The sequence below is a fragment of the Petaurus breviceps genome, unplaced genomic scaffold, assembly GCF_028583685.1.
Source record: "Petaurus breviceps papuanus isolate PSGF00001 unplaced genomic scaffold, PetGlider_PUasm1.0 189, whole genome shotgun sequence".
NCBI lineage: Eukaryota > Metazoa > Chordata > Mammalia > Diprotodontia > Petauridae > Petaurus > Petaurus breviceps.
The window spans coordinates 1,773,118-1,789,068 of record NW_027185809.1 but is presented as its reverse complement, the minus strand read 5'-3'; the positions used below and the strand labels follow the sequence as shown (position 1 = coordinate 1,789,068).

General features: G+C 42.1%; 1 protein-coding gene across 5 annotated transcripts in view; it reads left to right on the top strand.

The window, feature by feature from the left end:
* Positions 1 to 15,951, top strand: part of SMOC1 (SPARC related modular calcium binding 1) — a 226,191-nt gene that overhangs the window by 133,555 nt on the left and 76,685 nt on the right. For all 5 annotated transcript variants that reach the window (XM_069091792.1, XM_069091790.1, XM_069091789.1 and 2 more), the window contains exon 5: positions 411 to 458. In XM_069091792.1, the coding sequence (XP_068947893.1) occupies positions 411 to 458 (48 nt within the window). The remainder of the gene's footprint in view (positions 1 to 410; positions 459 to 15,951) is intronic.

The window sequence follows — 15,951 nt, the reverse complement described above, 5'->3', positions numbered from 1 at the left end:
CTTTCTTTCTTTCTTTCTTTCTTTCTTTCTTTCTTTCTTTCTTTCTTGTTTTTACTGAAGAAATAACCTAGTCTGGATCGAGATGCTACTTAGCACATAGTAGGGGTAACAAAGGGAGGGGATTGCATTGAATAGGAACAGTAGTAGTAGTATGGATGCGATCCTTTGAATTAGGGAAATAAGGAAACCATGGAGCATTTCAATAGCACTTGAATACTGGGAACATTGACATGAGGCAAATCTCTCATATGTGACTTTGTAGTAAAATTGTATATGATTATCCTACATGTGTATAAAGAAAATGTTTACTTACCATGGACTTATACTATCACATTGTGCAAAGACTTTAAAAGAAGTCTGCCCAGAATACATCCTGATGTGTTTATTTTTTTTTCCCTTCCCCAACAAAGGTTCAGTCACAGATAAACCCTCAGGCCATGGTAACTCAGGAAGGAAAGGTGAGTGAAGTTTTGTGATTTATTCGGTGTTTATCTCCACTGAGAGGTATTATGGTATAATGGGAATATGGTATAGTGCAGGGGTTCTGTCAAAGGTGGTCTGGGAATCCCTGTGTGTCCCTTAGATCCTTTCGAGGGATCTATAAGGTCAAAACTATCTTCATAATAATATTAAAATGCTTCAATTTCCAATACGGTAAATATTATGAACATAAACAAAAGGGCAGCTAGATGACACAATGGATGGCAAATGGGGCCTCAAGTCAGGAAGACTCATCTTCCTGAGTTCAAATATGACATCAGACACTAGCTGGGTGACCCTGGGCAAGTCACTTAACTCTGCTTGCTTCAGTTTCTTCATCTGTAAAATGAGCTAGAGAAGGAAACGGCAAACCCCTCCAGTATCTTTGCCAAGAAAACCCCAGATGGGGTCACGAAGATTCATATACAACTAACACGACTGAACAACAACGGGTCCTCAGTAAGTTTTAAGAGTGTCAAGGGTGGGGCGGCTAGGTGGTGCAGTGAGTAAAGCTCCAGCCCTGGAGTCAGGAGGACCCGAGTTCAGTTCCCGCCTCAGACACTTAACACCCACACAAAAAAACTAGCTGTGTTACCTTGCGCAAGTTACTTAACCCCAACTGACCTTCAAAAGTCAAAAAAAGAAAAAAAATGCATGTCAAGGGGTGCTGAGACCAAAATGTTTGAGACTCTCTGGTGTAGGGAATGGAGTGCTGGGTTTGAAACTAGGTAGACCTTGGTTAAAATCCTGCCTCTGACATTTAACTGGCTCTATGACCCTTGGCAGGTTGCTTCATCTTGATACATCTTCACCAACTCTGTAGGCCCAATAAGTTATCAACAGCTTGCCATCTACTTTGGTGGAAGGAGTTCCTTACATGATAAAAATGTGAGACCTGCTTCCTAAGCCATTCCTACACAGTCAACTTTTAGACGAGCTATCCCCTGGAGAGTCCTTGCCTCACTCCCCGGCCCCTCCTTTTTAAAGCAAATAATTATTCACAGAAATTTTGGTCAGGCCTGGGGTATGAGGGCAAACACCTGGAATCCCCAGACAAGAGCCTTGATTGTTAGGCATATAATAAACACACCGAAAATGCTCTTGAACCAAGGATAGAGCAATGCAACACACGCACTATGGGACGATTCAGCCTTTCACTCAGTAAGAATGTAGTGCTCAGTGTCTCCTCGGTGTGTATGTCTGTTACTAAAGCAGGGGAGAGATGAAGGTAGTGGAAGCTAAGATCTAAAACTGGATGGTAACTCAGAGGCCACCTTGACTAATTTCCTCATTTTTCACAGACCTCCAGGAAGGTCTTGATATCTCTCTGAACCCATTATACATACCAGTATAACCAAGGATAACAGACATTCTTGAGGCTATCTCAGTGATGGTTTCTAGTTTTCCCCTATCTTATGCCTTTGGAGTAGAGCCTAGAACAGGAGTAGGGAACCCATGGCTTCAAGGTCACATGGCCCTCTAGGTCCTCAAGTGTGGCCCTTTGACTGAATCCAGATTTCAAAGATCAAATTCCCTTTGATCTGTGAAACCTGTGGTCAAAGGACTGCACTTGAAGACCTACAGGGTCACGTGGCCTTGAGGCCACAGGTCCCCCCCTTCCCCCCCCCCCACCAGCCTAGAAAGATGTCTGAGAGAGGTATTGTAGAGATAAATGGGCCCTTGTCAATGAAGAATATGGGTTTAAGTGCCTTGCTCTGAATCATCCTGTGAATTGTTGTGCAGTCATTTCTGACTCTTCGTGGTTTTCTTGGCAAAGATAGCAGAGTGGTTTGCCACTCCCTTCTCCAGCTCATTTTATAGATAAGGAAGCTGAGGCAAACATAGTTAAGTGACTTGCCCAGGATCACACAGTTAGGTCAGATTTGAACTCAGTAAGATGAGTCTTCCTGATTCAAGGCCTGGCACTCTATCCACTTGGCTACCTAGTCATCTAGTGGATAGCTTATTAGATGAGTTGAGAACTTGATTTGCAATTAGTCATTTCGGGGCATTTCAATTGAGCAGTTAGCGGATAGATTTTAGGATGTCATATAGCCTGGTGGGGGCACTGCCTCCGGTGTTGGTGGAACAAAGGAGGCTCCTTGGGGGACTTGAGTGGGAGGTGGCAACAGAGGCAAGGAAAGTGCGGTCTAGCGGCTCTTCACTTCAACGAATTATTCCTGCTAACTAAATTATAAGCTTCGCTGTTGTAAACTGTTGTAAAAGGAGTCACAAGCGTACTCTGAACTTCAGTGCGCTGAAGCAAAGTCCTAATTCCCTTGTCCCAGTTAGTCTGGTGAGAGAACACGAGAATAAGAAGTAATCGATCATTTAAAACAAACATAACACAAACAACTTCATTATGTTGACGCGGTTTGGGGTGGTTTATGAGGAACTTTGGGGAAATTGAGGTTGTGGGGGAGTTTTCCAATTTCCTTAAAGCATTAGAAACCCTTACAAAAATTAAGGTCATTTCTTCAGAATAGGTCCTCAAAGTGAAATTGACCAACAACAATGCAAAATGAGTCACTCAGACTTTTTTTCCTGTCCACTAGCAAAGTGGAAAACCATGAACAGTCTGCATAAAAGGAATAAAGATGGGTCAGAGGGTTTAGTTATTTATTTATGTTTAATAAACTAATGAAGAGATCACCCAGTAGGTTTCCAGGTTGATTAGGATACGTTCACCCTAGGAATAACAAGTGGCAGAAATGTTGCTTCTCTAAGCTGTTGATAAAGCTAGGGAGGGTGTCTGAGAGGAGCCGTGGCTCCTGTGTATTTTGTTAGCATTAATAGGGGCTTCAGAATCCTGCCCTGGTTGGGGGATTTGGAGTAGCACAGAAAATGAAATCTGCTAGTGATTATCAAAGCATGAGTTCTGAAGGGGGAATTGTTAGCAATTTCCTCTCTGGTGCACCCTCCAGTGCTAATTTCCATGAATGCTGGTGCTACCAAGAGGATTGTGTCTTTGGCAGAACAACAACAGTGGAGAATCTGGGGGATTATTTGGCCTCTGATGAGAAAACCACTGTAGGGAGGTAATGTATTCCCCTGCCTGTCTGGGTGGATTTGAGATAGGAATTGGTGACCTTGGAATGTGAAGTCTCCCTCCCTGGCCACCTGGTGGAAATGACCACCCTCAGGCACACTTTTCCAGGAAAGCTGGATTTGAACTGGTGCCCTAAAGGTGGGAGAGGGCATTTGTAATATCCTGCATCAACCTGCCAAGGTTCCTCTTTCAGCTGCCACTTAAGAATGGAATGCATTCTGGAGGGTAGCAGGTGGGAAAGGGACAAAAGACTCCTTGTTAGAGTTGGTGCCCACACACGGGGTCTGCTTTTCCTATACTAGAGCCTAGTGTAATCCTAGGACGTGTCTCTACCCTGTTCCAATCGGTTGCTTTTCTATCCAGCCTCAAAAATGCATTTGGAGTGTGGAGGATTGAGAGTGGAGAGGTATAGGAAGAAGGTGAAGAGGAGAGAGTGTCCAGAGTCTATGTTGTGTGTGCAGGAGGGATAGACGGGATCAAGATCCAGTATAACGCCCCCCCTGCCGCCCGCCACACTTTCCCCTGTGAACATGACTTATTGACAGGACCAGAAAAGTATTCTTTGTCTTTAGTTGGGAGGAATGAAAAGTTATATCGTGAGCCAGAATCTGGTTGCCAACAGGAGTGAGCCCTTTAAGGGAAAGAAGGAGAATGAGAAGCAGAAGACGTCCATGGAAGTACAGAATGAGAGGAAGCACAGTCACTTCCAAGGTCATGGCAGCTTGCTATGCTGTGGCCCCAGGAGGGAATCAGCAGGCCCCGGGATGCCCTGGTTCCCAGGTGTGAGCCCTGGGGAAGGAGGGAAAGGGGAGGCAGCAGCAATATTATCTTATACAGAGACACCTGCAGGATGGGAGAAGGCTGAAAACTAGACTGTTTACTTAATCTCTCAGAAGAGCTTTTCCCTCTCTGTTCTTTGTGCTCTGCGATTTAACAGACTCTTTTATGAGGCACATGTGTGGTAATTAACACAAGCTATATTGGGTCTTGTGCCATATGTTGAATTTCAAACAACAATTGATCTGGAAAGATCACATCTTTGCCTGCCTTTTGTCCCCTTGGGGAAAAAACATGTGTGTGTGTGTGTGTGTGTGTGTGTGTGTGTTCACGTACTCTCTAGCTAATTTTAGCAATGCCACCTGACATTTGTATAGCAGTTTGTGGCTTATGACCCCTATTTCTCATGCATTTTTTCATTTGAGCCTCAAAACACTCCTCTAAGGTAAATATCCTCATTTTACAGATGAAGAAACTGCATCTCAGAGAAGTTGTGACCAGCTCAGGAACACAGCAAGTCAGGGCTGTGATTCCAGCTAAGGTCTCTCCCTTTGCAAGCACAGAGCACTGGACTGGAGTCAGATGTGACTTGTTTTTATATCCTAGCTCTGGCACTAACTAGCTATGGGACAATGGGTGTGGAACAAACTCTCTGAGTTCATTCTCTTTATCTATAATGCAGATAAAATGTTGTTCAGTCATTCCAGTTGGGTCCAAATCCTTGTGATCCCATTTAGGTTTTCTTGGCAAAGATACTGGAGTAATTTGCCATTTCCCTCTGCAGCTCATTTTATAGGTGAGAAAAATGAGGCAAAGTTAAGTGACATGCCCAGGGTCACCCAGCCAATAAGTATCTGAGGCCAGATTTGAACTTGGGTCTTCCTGATTCCAGGCCCAGAGTTCTATCTAACCCAGCTACTCTGATGCACTAAATACTTACATTCATACAGTTGTTATGGAGGTAGGGAGGGTTTTTTTTGGGGGGGGGAGGGGAAGGAGAACTTTGTTAACTTAAATAATTAAATATAATATACTGTTGTCAGTATTATTTTCTTTTTTTCTTTTTCAAATGCTTTATTAACTTCTGATTTACATCATTCATTTCTGCCAGATTTTGAATTGCAAATTTTCTCCCCGTTTTTCCCCTACCCACTGCCCCAAAATAGCAGTCCCACAGGATATCCCCTCCTTCAATCTGCTCTCTCCCATATTTTCTCCCATACCCCTTTCGACTTTTCCAGTGGATCTCTATGCCTCAGTGACTGTATATCTTATTTCCCAATTACATGTAAAATAATATTAATAATAGTATATATATATATATATATTTGAATATTTTATTTTAAAACTTTGGATTCCAGATTCATTCCCTTCCTCCCTTATCGCCCACCCTTACTGGGAAGATAAGCAGCTCACTATAGGTTGTACATGTGTGGCTAATGCAAAACAATAACATAGTAGATGTATTGTGAAAGACTGACTGTATTTCCCTCCACCTTTCCCACCTCCCATTTGTTCTATTCTCTACTTTGATCCCATCCCTTTTCAAAAGTGGGTGCTTCCAACCTCCCTCCCCCTCAGCCTGCCCTCCCTTCTATCATCCCCCCTCTCATCCCCTTCCCCCCTACTCTCCTGGAGGGTGGGATACCCTATTTAGTGTGTATTTCATTCCCTCCTCAAGCCAAATTCAATGGGAATAAGGTTGACCCATTCCCTTTTACCTTCCTATTCTTCCCCTCCATTGTAAACTTGCCTCTTCTGTATGAGATAGTTTACCCCATCCTGTCTCTCCCCATCTCCTCTCATTATATTCCTGTTCCACCTCTTAATTTCACCTTTTAAGTATAATCCCTTCCTGTTAAATTGGTCCTGTGCCTTCTATGTATGTATACCTGTAAACATATATACACACATTCACATATGTATTCATATGCCCATATACCCTCATATATATTTTCCACATATATTTTACAAATACATATTTCTATTCCCTTCAACTACTGAGAAAGGTTTCATCAGTTACAATTATTGTTTTTCCATGTAGGAATGTTAATAGTTCAACTTGGATAAGTTCCTTATGATTTCTTTTCCCTGTTTACCTTCTCATGCTTCTCTTGCTTCTTGTATCTGAATGTCAAATTTTCTGTTCAACTCTGGTTTTTCAGCAAGAATGCTTGAAAGTTCAAAGTTTTTAAATCAAATATTCAAATATATATATATATATATATATGTGTGTGTGTGTGTGTGTGTGTATACTATTATTAATACCATCTTACATGTAATTGGGAAATAAGATATACAGGCACTGAGGCATAGAGATCCACTGGAAAAGTCGAAAGGGGTATGGGAGAAAATATGGGAGAGAGCAGATTGAAGGAGGGGATATCCTGTGGGACTGCTATTTTGGGGTGGTGGGTATAATAAAGCATTAAAAAAAAAGAATGCTTGAAAGTCCTCTATTCCACTGAATGACCATATTTTCCCCTGAAACATGATACTCAGTTTTGCTGGGTAGGTGACTCTTGGTTTTAATCCCAGCTCCTTTGACCTCTGGAATATCATATTCCAAGCCCTTCAATCCCTCAGTGTAGAATCTGCCAGATCCTGGGTTATCCTGATTGTGTTTCCACAATATTCAAATTGTTTCTTCCTGGCTCCTTGTAATATTCTCTCCTTAATATGGGAATTCTGGAACCTGGCTATAATATTCCTAGGAGTTTTCTTTTTGAGATCTTTTTCAGGAGGTGATCAGTGGATTCTTTCAACCTCGATTTTGCCCTCTAGTTCTAAAACATCAGGGCAGTTTTCTTTGAGAACTTCCTGGAGGATGATTTCTAGGTTCTTACTTTGATCATGGCTTTCAGGTAGTCGAAAAATTTTTTAATTATCTCTCTGGGATCTATTTTCCAGGTCAGTGGTTTTCCCCATGAGATATTTCACATTACCTTCTATTCTTTCATTTGTTTGGATCTGTTTACAAGCATCTTGATTTCTCATAAGTCATTAGCTTCCATTTGCTCCAATCTAATTCTGAAGCAATGATTCTCCTCATTGAGCTTTTGAGATTCTTTTTCCATCTGGCAAATTTGGCTTTTTAAGGCATTCTTCTCCTCATTGCCTTTTTGAGCCTCTTTTGCCATTTGAGTTAATCTATTTTTTAAGGTATGATTTTCCTCAGTCAGGCTGTTGACTCTCATTTCATAATTTTCTTGCATTGTTCTCATTTCTCTTCCCAGCTTTTCCTCCACTTCTCTTTATCTGCTTCTTAAGGTCCTCTATGGCTTGTAACCAGCTCCTATTTTCCTTTGAAACTTTTGGTGCAGGAGTTCTGACTTTACTGTCTTCCTCCTGTTCCATGCTTTGCTCCTTTTTGTCCCCAAAATAGGAGTGTAATGTTGGAATGTTGTGTCTGCTTCGTTTCCTTTGCCTGGTCATGTCACCTCTCAGTCACTACTCTGCCAGCAGACAGAGGAGCTTTAGTCCCAAACGCTGGGGTTTTCTCACCTGCCAGAGGTATTAGATGGATGCCTTCTCTGAGGTCTCCATACACCCTAGCAAGCTGGACACACACTCCAGGACCTCCACCCTAGACTGCAATCCAGATCCAAGCAGGTTAAGCAAGAGCAATTACCCCTCAGACTGGTGCTTGGTCCCCCTACACTCTGCAGGTCAGGAGCTGAAGCTGCCACATGGTGCTGGGTCTCAGCAGCTTCTCGCCCCGGGAGCAAAAGCCACGCACTCCTACTTACTGGGTCCCAAAGTCCAGACTGCACTGACCTCTTAGTTTGTCCTTCGCATCTATGTGTTGATAAATTTGGAAACAGCCACAGCACAGCTGGTCAGGCCTGCCCTGGGGCTAAAGCCTTGGTGTGGGTCTGGGCTCGGCTCCCAGAGCGCTGTGCTGGCCGATTCCTGCTGGCCTGCTGGACTGTCCTCAGCGGGAGGTTACCTTCTCTGTGTTATTTTGTAGGTTCTGCAGCTCCAAAGTTTGTTCAGAGTCCCATTTTTACATGGATTGGGGAAGGTAGAAGCCAGAGCAGCGGGGAGATCCTGCTTCTACTCTGCCATCTTGACTCTGCTCCCCCAGTATTATTTTCAATTATGCTACAATGCTGTAGAGCTAGTGTCTTCTGTGGGGAATCACATGATAGGTGAGCACAAGAGTATGAGATGTCTAAGAAGAGACGATAATGCATGATGATTGTTCTTTTCCAAAAACCAAGGAACTCAAATCATTCATTCCTGCTGGGACAAAATAACCATGCCCAAAATAGATGTGAGCAAACTATCTGACTCTTGGAACCTTTACTTCAATTTATTTTTCTGCATATTTTATGTAAGACAACTGGGAGATAGGAAACTTTTAAGAGAAAAAAATGATCAAAACTCCATCGGGGGGGGGGGGGTAGGTGGTGCAGTGAATAGAGTGCAGGCCCTGGAGTCGGGAGGACCTGAGTTCAAATCTGGCCTCAGACACTTAACACAAAAACTAGCCATGTGACCTTGGGGAAGTCACTTAACCCCAATTGCCCTCCAAAAAAAAATAAGGAAAATATTCATTAAAAAAAAAACCTCCATCGGAATTCTATGTCGAAGCATTTATCTTTTCTAGGTAAATGAGGCTGGATATCAGAGGAGAGATGTTTAGACCAAGAGAACCATTTTGTTTCGAGAAGCCTTTGTGTTTGCTCACAGCTTTCTCATCCTGTGTGCCAGGATTGGACTGAAATACAAACACAGGCTTTTGATAGGGCTTCAAGTGTGAAGGGCTGTGAGAACTTTTTTCTCCAAAGTCCCTTTCTTCATCTTTATTTTTAGGGCCCACAACACTGACTAGTACCCGATCCAATTCCTCATCACTCAATATTCCAGTTTTAACAGTGCTCAGGAGGGGTGGCCCTGTATTCTCAGTTGGAATGAGGAGAGAAGAATGGGTAGCTGGTAAACTGGATAGTAACAGTAGTTAGTTGACATGTGGCACATTAATATTTCTGGACAGCTAGTAGATAGTGCTGCACCTGAAGTCAGGAAGACTTATCTTCCTGAGTTCAAATCTAGCCTCAGACATTTACTACCTGAGTGGTCCTGGGCAAATCACTTAACCCTTTTTCCTCAGTTTTCTTATTTGTAAAATGAGCTGGAGAAGAAAATGACAAACCACCCCAGAATCTTTGCCAAGAAAACCCCAAATGGAATCGAAAAGGGTAGGACAAGACTTAAAATGACTTAGACAACAACAAAGTTAACATTTGTAAGTGCTTTGCTGTCCTTCATCTTATTTGCTCTTTGCAACAATGCCATGGTACCTACCTCTTGGTATTTCCACCCTTATTTTATAGATTAAAAAATGAGACTGAAAGAGGTCACAGTTAGTTGGTATCAGTGGCAGGATTTGAATCTGTCTTCCTGACTCCATATCCAGCACTCTCTCCATGCTGCCATGTTGCATTTGACAAAGGGATAGTTATGCTAGCAACTGAGAAGACCTCATCTGATAGAACTGGGGCAGCTGGCTGTACCATGTCTCACTGATGTCAGTCACCTTAAAGCAATGTTTTGTTTTGTTTTCATTGCTGCTTTACCTCTTGATAGGGTCCTACCCTTAATAGTCTTTTTCTAAAGGAAGAGCCAAATATTCATTTGATAGGAAATCTGAGACCCCCAAATGGAAAACAGTTTGCTCAGGGTCTTCCCCTGGTTGGCAGGCAGAGTTAGGATTAGTAGCTTCTACTCCTTCCCCCCTTTTTTCCATTCTGTCATTTGATGAGGCTTCTAATGTTATTACCCCAGACTGAACACAACTGGGTGAAATAAAGTTGACTCTCTTATTTAAATCATCATCTTTGGGTTGCTATTGTCATGGAAGATCCTCTGTCTTTGTTAACCTCAAAGAGCTATATGAATGAATATTGATTGTCATCTGTATTGCTTCAATTATGCCACAATACTTTGTACCGAGGAAAATGTGGTTTACAGCTGGTTTGGAGTTAAATATAGGCCATTCTGGCTACCATCATTCCTCTGATCAGACCCCTCTTGTCTGCCTTGCCAACTGTATTTAGTTACTTAGTCCCATTTTTTGGAGGATAGTGGGGAACAGAGGGGTCAAGACTCTCTTTTTACTCCAACAGTCTAACCCTAATGCCCCAGAAGAGAAATAGAAGCCACAGTTGTGAACATTTTGGCAGATTTCTTGAAGCTAAGAGAACCTGGCAAAGACTTCATGGAAGTGGCCTTTGAGGATTCAGACCCTAGAGCATGGATTTCTTGGTTCTTTAGACCCAAATTTAAGACATAATACAGAACTTGACTCCATGATTGTTTTGGCTTTCTGTGATACTGGGATACTCTGCTGGTGAGAATCAAATGCATGTCCCTGAAATGCTGTCAAGTTTCCAAGTTATTTCTTCTGCCCCTTTCTCTTTGTTCCTACCTTCCTGCAAGTCCAGTTATGGGACATGGAGGGAGTCGATGAGGTCATTAACCCTCTCCTCCTTATAGGAGTGGTCCTTCTGGAGGCACTTAGTCCTCCAGAAGAGACTGACAAAATGCCAGAAGCAACTGTAATTCACATTTAGAGCACTTTCAAAAGGACCACAAACCTATGAGGCAGGCACTGTAATTATTACTGATTTGTCTCATTTTCTTTTTTTTTTTTAAGCAATCGGGGTTAAGTAACTTGCTCAAGGTTACACGGCCAGTTATTTCTGGGTGTGGTGCTAAGTATCTGAGCCCGGATTTGATCCCCAGGTCATCCCGACACTGGAGCCGGTGCTCTTACTCACTGTGCTACCTGGCCGCCCCAATTTGTCTCATTTTCGAATCAGTTATTGTTTTATTCTACCTGTACAACTTTTCCGGCACCTTTCCTTTCCCAGTAGTCAAATGGCTACTACCCTAGTTCAATCCCTCATCTTTTCTCACCTAGACTCTCTTATTTGGACTTCAAGTTTCCTGTCTCTCTGCTCTAATATAGCCACCTTACAATTAAGCATAAGTCTGACTATGATACTCCTCTACTCATGAAACCTCAAGGGCTCCCTATTGCCTCTGGGATAAAGTGTAAACAGCTTGGCATTTATATCCCTTCACAGTCTGATCCCTACCTACCTTTCCAGGTTTAGTGCAAATAACTCCTTCACAAACTTTACATTCCACCCAATCTGGCCTACTAGCTTTTTCTTTAAATCAGCACTCCATTTCCTGTCTCCCTGTGTAAGGCTGTTCCCCATGCCTGGCATGTAATTTCTCTTCACCTCCGCCTCTTAGAATTCCTAACTTCCTTCAAGGTTTATGTTATATGTCATCTCCTAAAGGAATTCTTTCCAGAGCCTTTTAATTGTTAGGTCTTTTACCCCTTTCCTTATCAAATGATTATGTATATACTTATCTGTTTACATATTGTTTACTCCTCAGTTTCTTGAGGGCATGGACTATTTTTGATTTTGTATTTTTATTTCAAAACTTAGCATAAGGCATTATACATAGTAGGTGCTTAATAAATGCTTATTTGATTAGAAAGGATAAAGGAAACAGGCTCCAGAAAATTAAGTGACTTGCCCAGAGCTACAGAGTTGTGAGGGATAATTTGCAGTGAAGTTTCCCCATTCTGAAAAATCAAATCTAGAGCGGCTTCAGCATCTACTAGGCCTAAGTTTAGAGGTCACCTGACCTTGCAGGAATCTGGGACTTAGAGCAATGGAGAGCCTCCCCAGTGCTACAGGATATGCCAAATAAGGACAGAAGTGCTTTCTCAAACGTACATTGGGTGATCTACTGTTTCCTTGTTCTGGTACTTGAGGTAGACTGCTGCTTTTAGATTGTACACCTAGCTTCCAGCCAATGGCAGAAAAGGGTCAGGAGGGGGGTGAGGGACAATTCTGCGTTAGGCCTTTATAACTTTTTCCTTTTCCATTTCCTTTTGTAAATTGCTTCTCCTCCCTGACCATTTGTCAGGAGGGTGGCCCTTTCTCGAGATTGTAAATAAACCATTCTTTTCTGCTTCCTACCTTGAGGAACCTCTGAATATTATTTGGGTAAGGATTTCTGTTGCACACAGTTTTGGGGTGCACACAGAGTGATTAGTGGAGATAGGATATGAAACAAGGTTTATCCTGATTTTTACCTTGCAGATCTGTCAAAATATTGACTCTTAGGGGCAGCTAGGTGGCACAGAGAATAGAGAACTGGCCCTGGAATCAGGAGAACCTGAGTTCAAATCTGACCTCAGACACATGACGCTTAACTAGCTGTGTGACCTTGGGCAAGTCACTTAACCCCAATTGCCTTGCTTCTCCCCTCCAAAAAAAAAAAACATTGACTCTTCAGGAGTGGGGAACTATAGATTAAGGCGTCCTCCTCTCATCCATCCCCATTATTTCTCCATTTCCAAGAGGGGAAGAGCATTTTCAAATGTTTATGTCCCAAGCATAGGAAGTAGGACTCAGTTACCTAAGATGGGGAATCAAGGCAAGAGCCCAGGATCTTGGGGAGTATGTAGTCCATAAAGCAATAGGAATTGAAGTTTGACTCCTTGTCCTTTCCTCTTTTTGATGGTGGTTCATCTTCAGATGTAGAGGAGAAATAAATATTCTCAAAGAAGTAGAAAATTTTTCTGGCTGCACCAAATGTGGTTTTCTTTGGGGGTGAAAGGAGGCAAGTGAACTCCTATGACATGTCTTTTTATGATCACAGTCTCAACTTTAGAAATGACTTAGGAGTATCTGCTGATCAGAGTAAATACACGTGTGTATGTGTGTGTGTAAGGGTGTGGGACTCAGAGTAGAATCTGGACTGAAATTCCAGCTTATCCTCTCATTAGCTAATGGTGACTCTGAGTAAGTTAACTTCACTCGAGTTTGTTTTCAGCTTCTTCTGTGAAATGGGTACAACAGTAACTAATGCTATCTACCAGTTAGTCAACAAGCACTTACTATGTACTGGGCACTGTTCTAAGCCTAGAAATGCAAAGAAAGGCAAAATTAGACACTGACCTCAAGGAGCTCACATGCTCACACAGCAGACCATTTGCAAACATCAGAGAGGGGTGATGTGAAGAAGGTGCTTTACAAAGAGTAAAGTGTTATTAAAATGGGAGTTTCTTTTAGTAGGTAGAAAGAATGAAGAAAGCAAGAGGGATGACAGTTGTCTAATTGACTTTCATGTCTAAGAACAAGGCCTGTCCCTAAGAAGGGACCTACCTCTAAAGGAAGGACTGGCCAAGCTCCTGGAGGGTAGAAAGTATTTCATTTTTATTTTTGTACACCTAATGCCTACAACAATGCTTTGGGTGTAGTAGTTGTTACGTATGAATTTGTTAAATTGAATTGAATTTGAGATTAGCAGAAATTGCATGGGCACAGGTCCATGTGTGAAACCCATCATTGGAACGGACAGTTATTTCCTTTCCTTTCTGCCACCATGGTCATTATCCAAACTAGATTGAACATTTAGTTCAATATTCCTAATGTGACAGTAGGAGAACAAATGAGGGAGACTGGTTTCAGGAAAGCCAATGAAAACATGTCATTGTGCTTGATATGACCTCTAAATCCAGGTGTGGAATGCTGATCATGAACCTGATGGTGGAAAGATCTTAGGACGAATTCTGAAGGCCTGTACCCCAGCCCTAAGACACTGCAAAAATGTTTTGCTCTTTTTACCTCCTGCGTCCTTTATCTGGGCCTAGTCTTAGTCTTTTGGCTCTTTCTCCTCTGTCCCCAATCTGACTCCTTTCTTGTGGATCACATCTGAGAATGTGAATGACTGATCTAAATCTGTCTGAATATCCATGTACAGGATCAGAGAGGATTAGAAAATCATTTTCCCCACTTTCCATTCTTTCTTTTTCTAAAACGCTTAGTATTTTCAAATGAAAGGATCAGAATGATGGAATGTTCATGGTAAAAACAACCTGAAGAAAATCCAGCCCAGCATGGTAGATAGAGACCTAGGCTAAGATTTAATCTTCTATAACTACCCTTCTGCAGTATATTTCCAGTCAGATTCCCAAAGGAATTTTGCAAACAGGTGTTATCTATTCCTTGTCAAAGGGAAATCTTAGAAAAATCATGTCAACACTGCACACCTTGGGACCATAACTTACAAAAAGTCCCAGCCCACTGTCTGTGGAAAGGACCAGCTTTCTCCCCCTTCTCCCAAGGGGGAATTATTCTACTATTACCCTATACAGGATAGGAGTTCTTAACTGGCCTGTATTCATAAACACACAGTGATGTATGTGTTTATTAGCGGATGGTAATAATCCCAACTGACTTCAGGAGAAAGGTGTCTACAGACAGAAGTGGTTTAAGAAGAGACCAAGAAGAAAGGGGGACTTTGGATCACTGAGAAGCCTTTTGTGTGTGTATGTGTGTGTGTGTGTGTGTGTGTGTGTGTGTGTGTGTGTGTGTGTGTGAATCTTGGAATGGGCAGTAGTTTTCTTTTCTTTCCTACTTTTCCAAGGCTGTGTGATCTTAGAGACCTCAAGAGGTGCCATTAGTATAGAATGCTATTCTAGCCCCTTTGACACATTTGCTTTTGAAGGACCTGGAAGAGAAAGCTCTTTGTATGTAGTCAGAATAAACTTATTGTACACCCAAACAATTAACTCTTCAATTGACTTGCCAGTGACTTGAAAACCCCAGCCCTGCTTCTCTGGACCTCTTTAGACTCCATTCAGACTCTTAAGCACATCTCTTTTTTTGTTTTGTTTTGTTTTGATTTATTCTGAAAAGTCTTTTCCTAGAATAGTCAGAGCAGATCAACATTGTCCTCTGTCCGACATTTATCTCCACCTGCCACTGAATGTCAATCAGGAATCAAAAAGCCAAACAGAGAAGGCTTTGAATAGTGTCATCGGGGGTCGAAGGGACTTCCAGCTGTCCGTGCGTGGGCCAGTTTTCTGTAAGGCTAAGAATTGAGCTATTACATAAACCCACTGTCTGTATTGGCCCACAGAGCCCTTTGGGGCTATGATTTCCTCTGGGAAACACCTGCAAGGGAATGACAAGGCTTTGAGAGGAAGAAGAACTAGACATTGAATTTTGGAGGACCAGCCGTATAATTGTCAAAAAAACCACCAGAAATTACTTCTGAGTTTCCAAAGCTGCTGATCTACTCTAGGATTTTAGACAGATCATTCAAGTTCTCTGCACTTTGGCTCTGCATGTGTTTGTCCTTTGCCTCTTTCCCCAGGTGATTAGAGGATAAATGGGTGAAACTGTGCTTCAAGTACATTGAGAACAGGAAGAAGGAACAAGATCTATCCAAAGTGGTCATTTTAGTACTGCTATTCTTTAACCTCTTCCAGATAAAATTCCTCCAGATTGACTTTTCTTTTTTAAAATTAAGTCATTTGAAAAAAGTTTAATTTTATTAAGTTAAAATAAGCAGTTTGTTTAGAAACTGTATTTTCCCAACCACAATTATATATTTGTTTTCTCTTTCTTTCTTTCTTCCTTCCTTCCTTCCCTCCCTCCCTCCCCTCCCTCCCTCCCTCCTCTTTCTTTCTTTCTTTCTTTCTTTCTTTCTTTCTTTCTTTCTTTCTTTCTTTCTTTCTTTCTTTCTTTCTTTCTTTCTTCCTTCCTTCCTTCCTTCCTTCCTTCCTTCCTTCCTTCCTTCCTTCCTTCCTTCCTTCCTTTCTT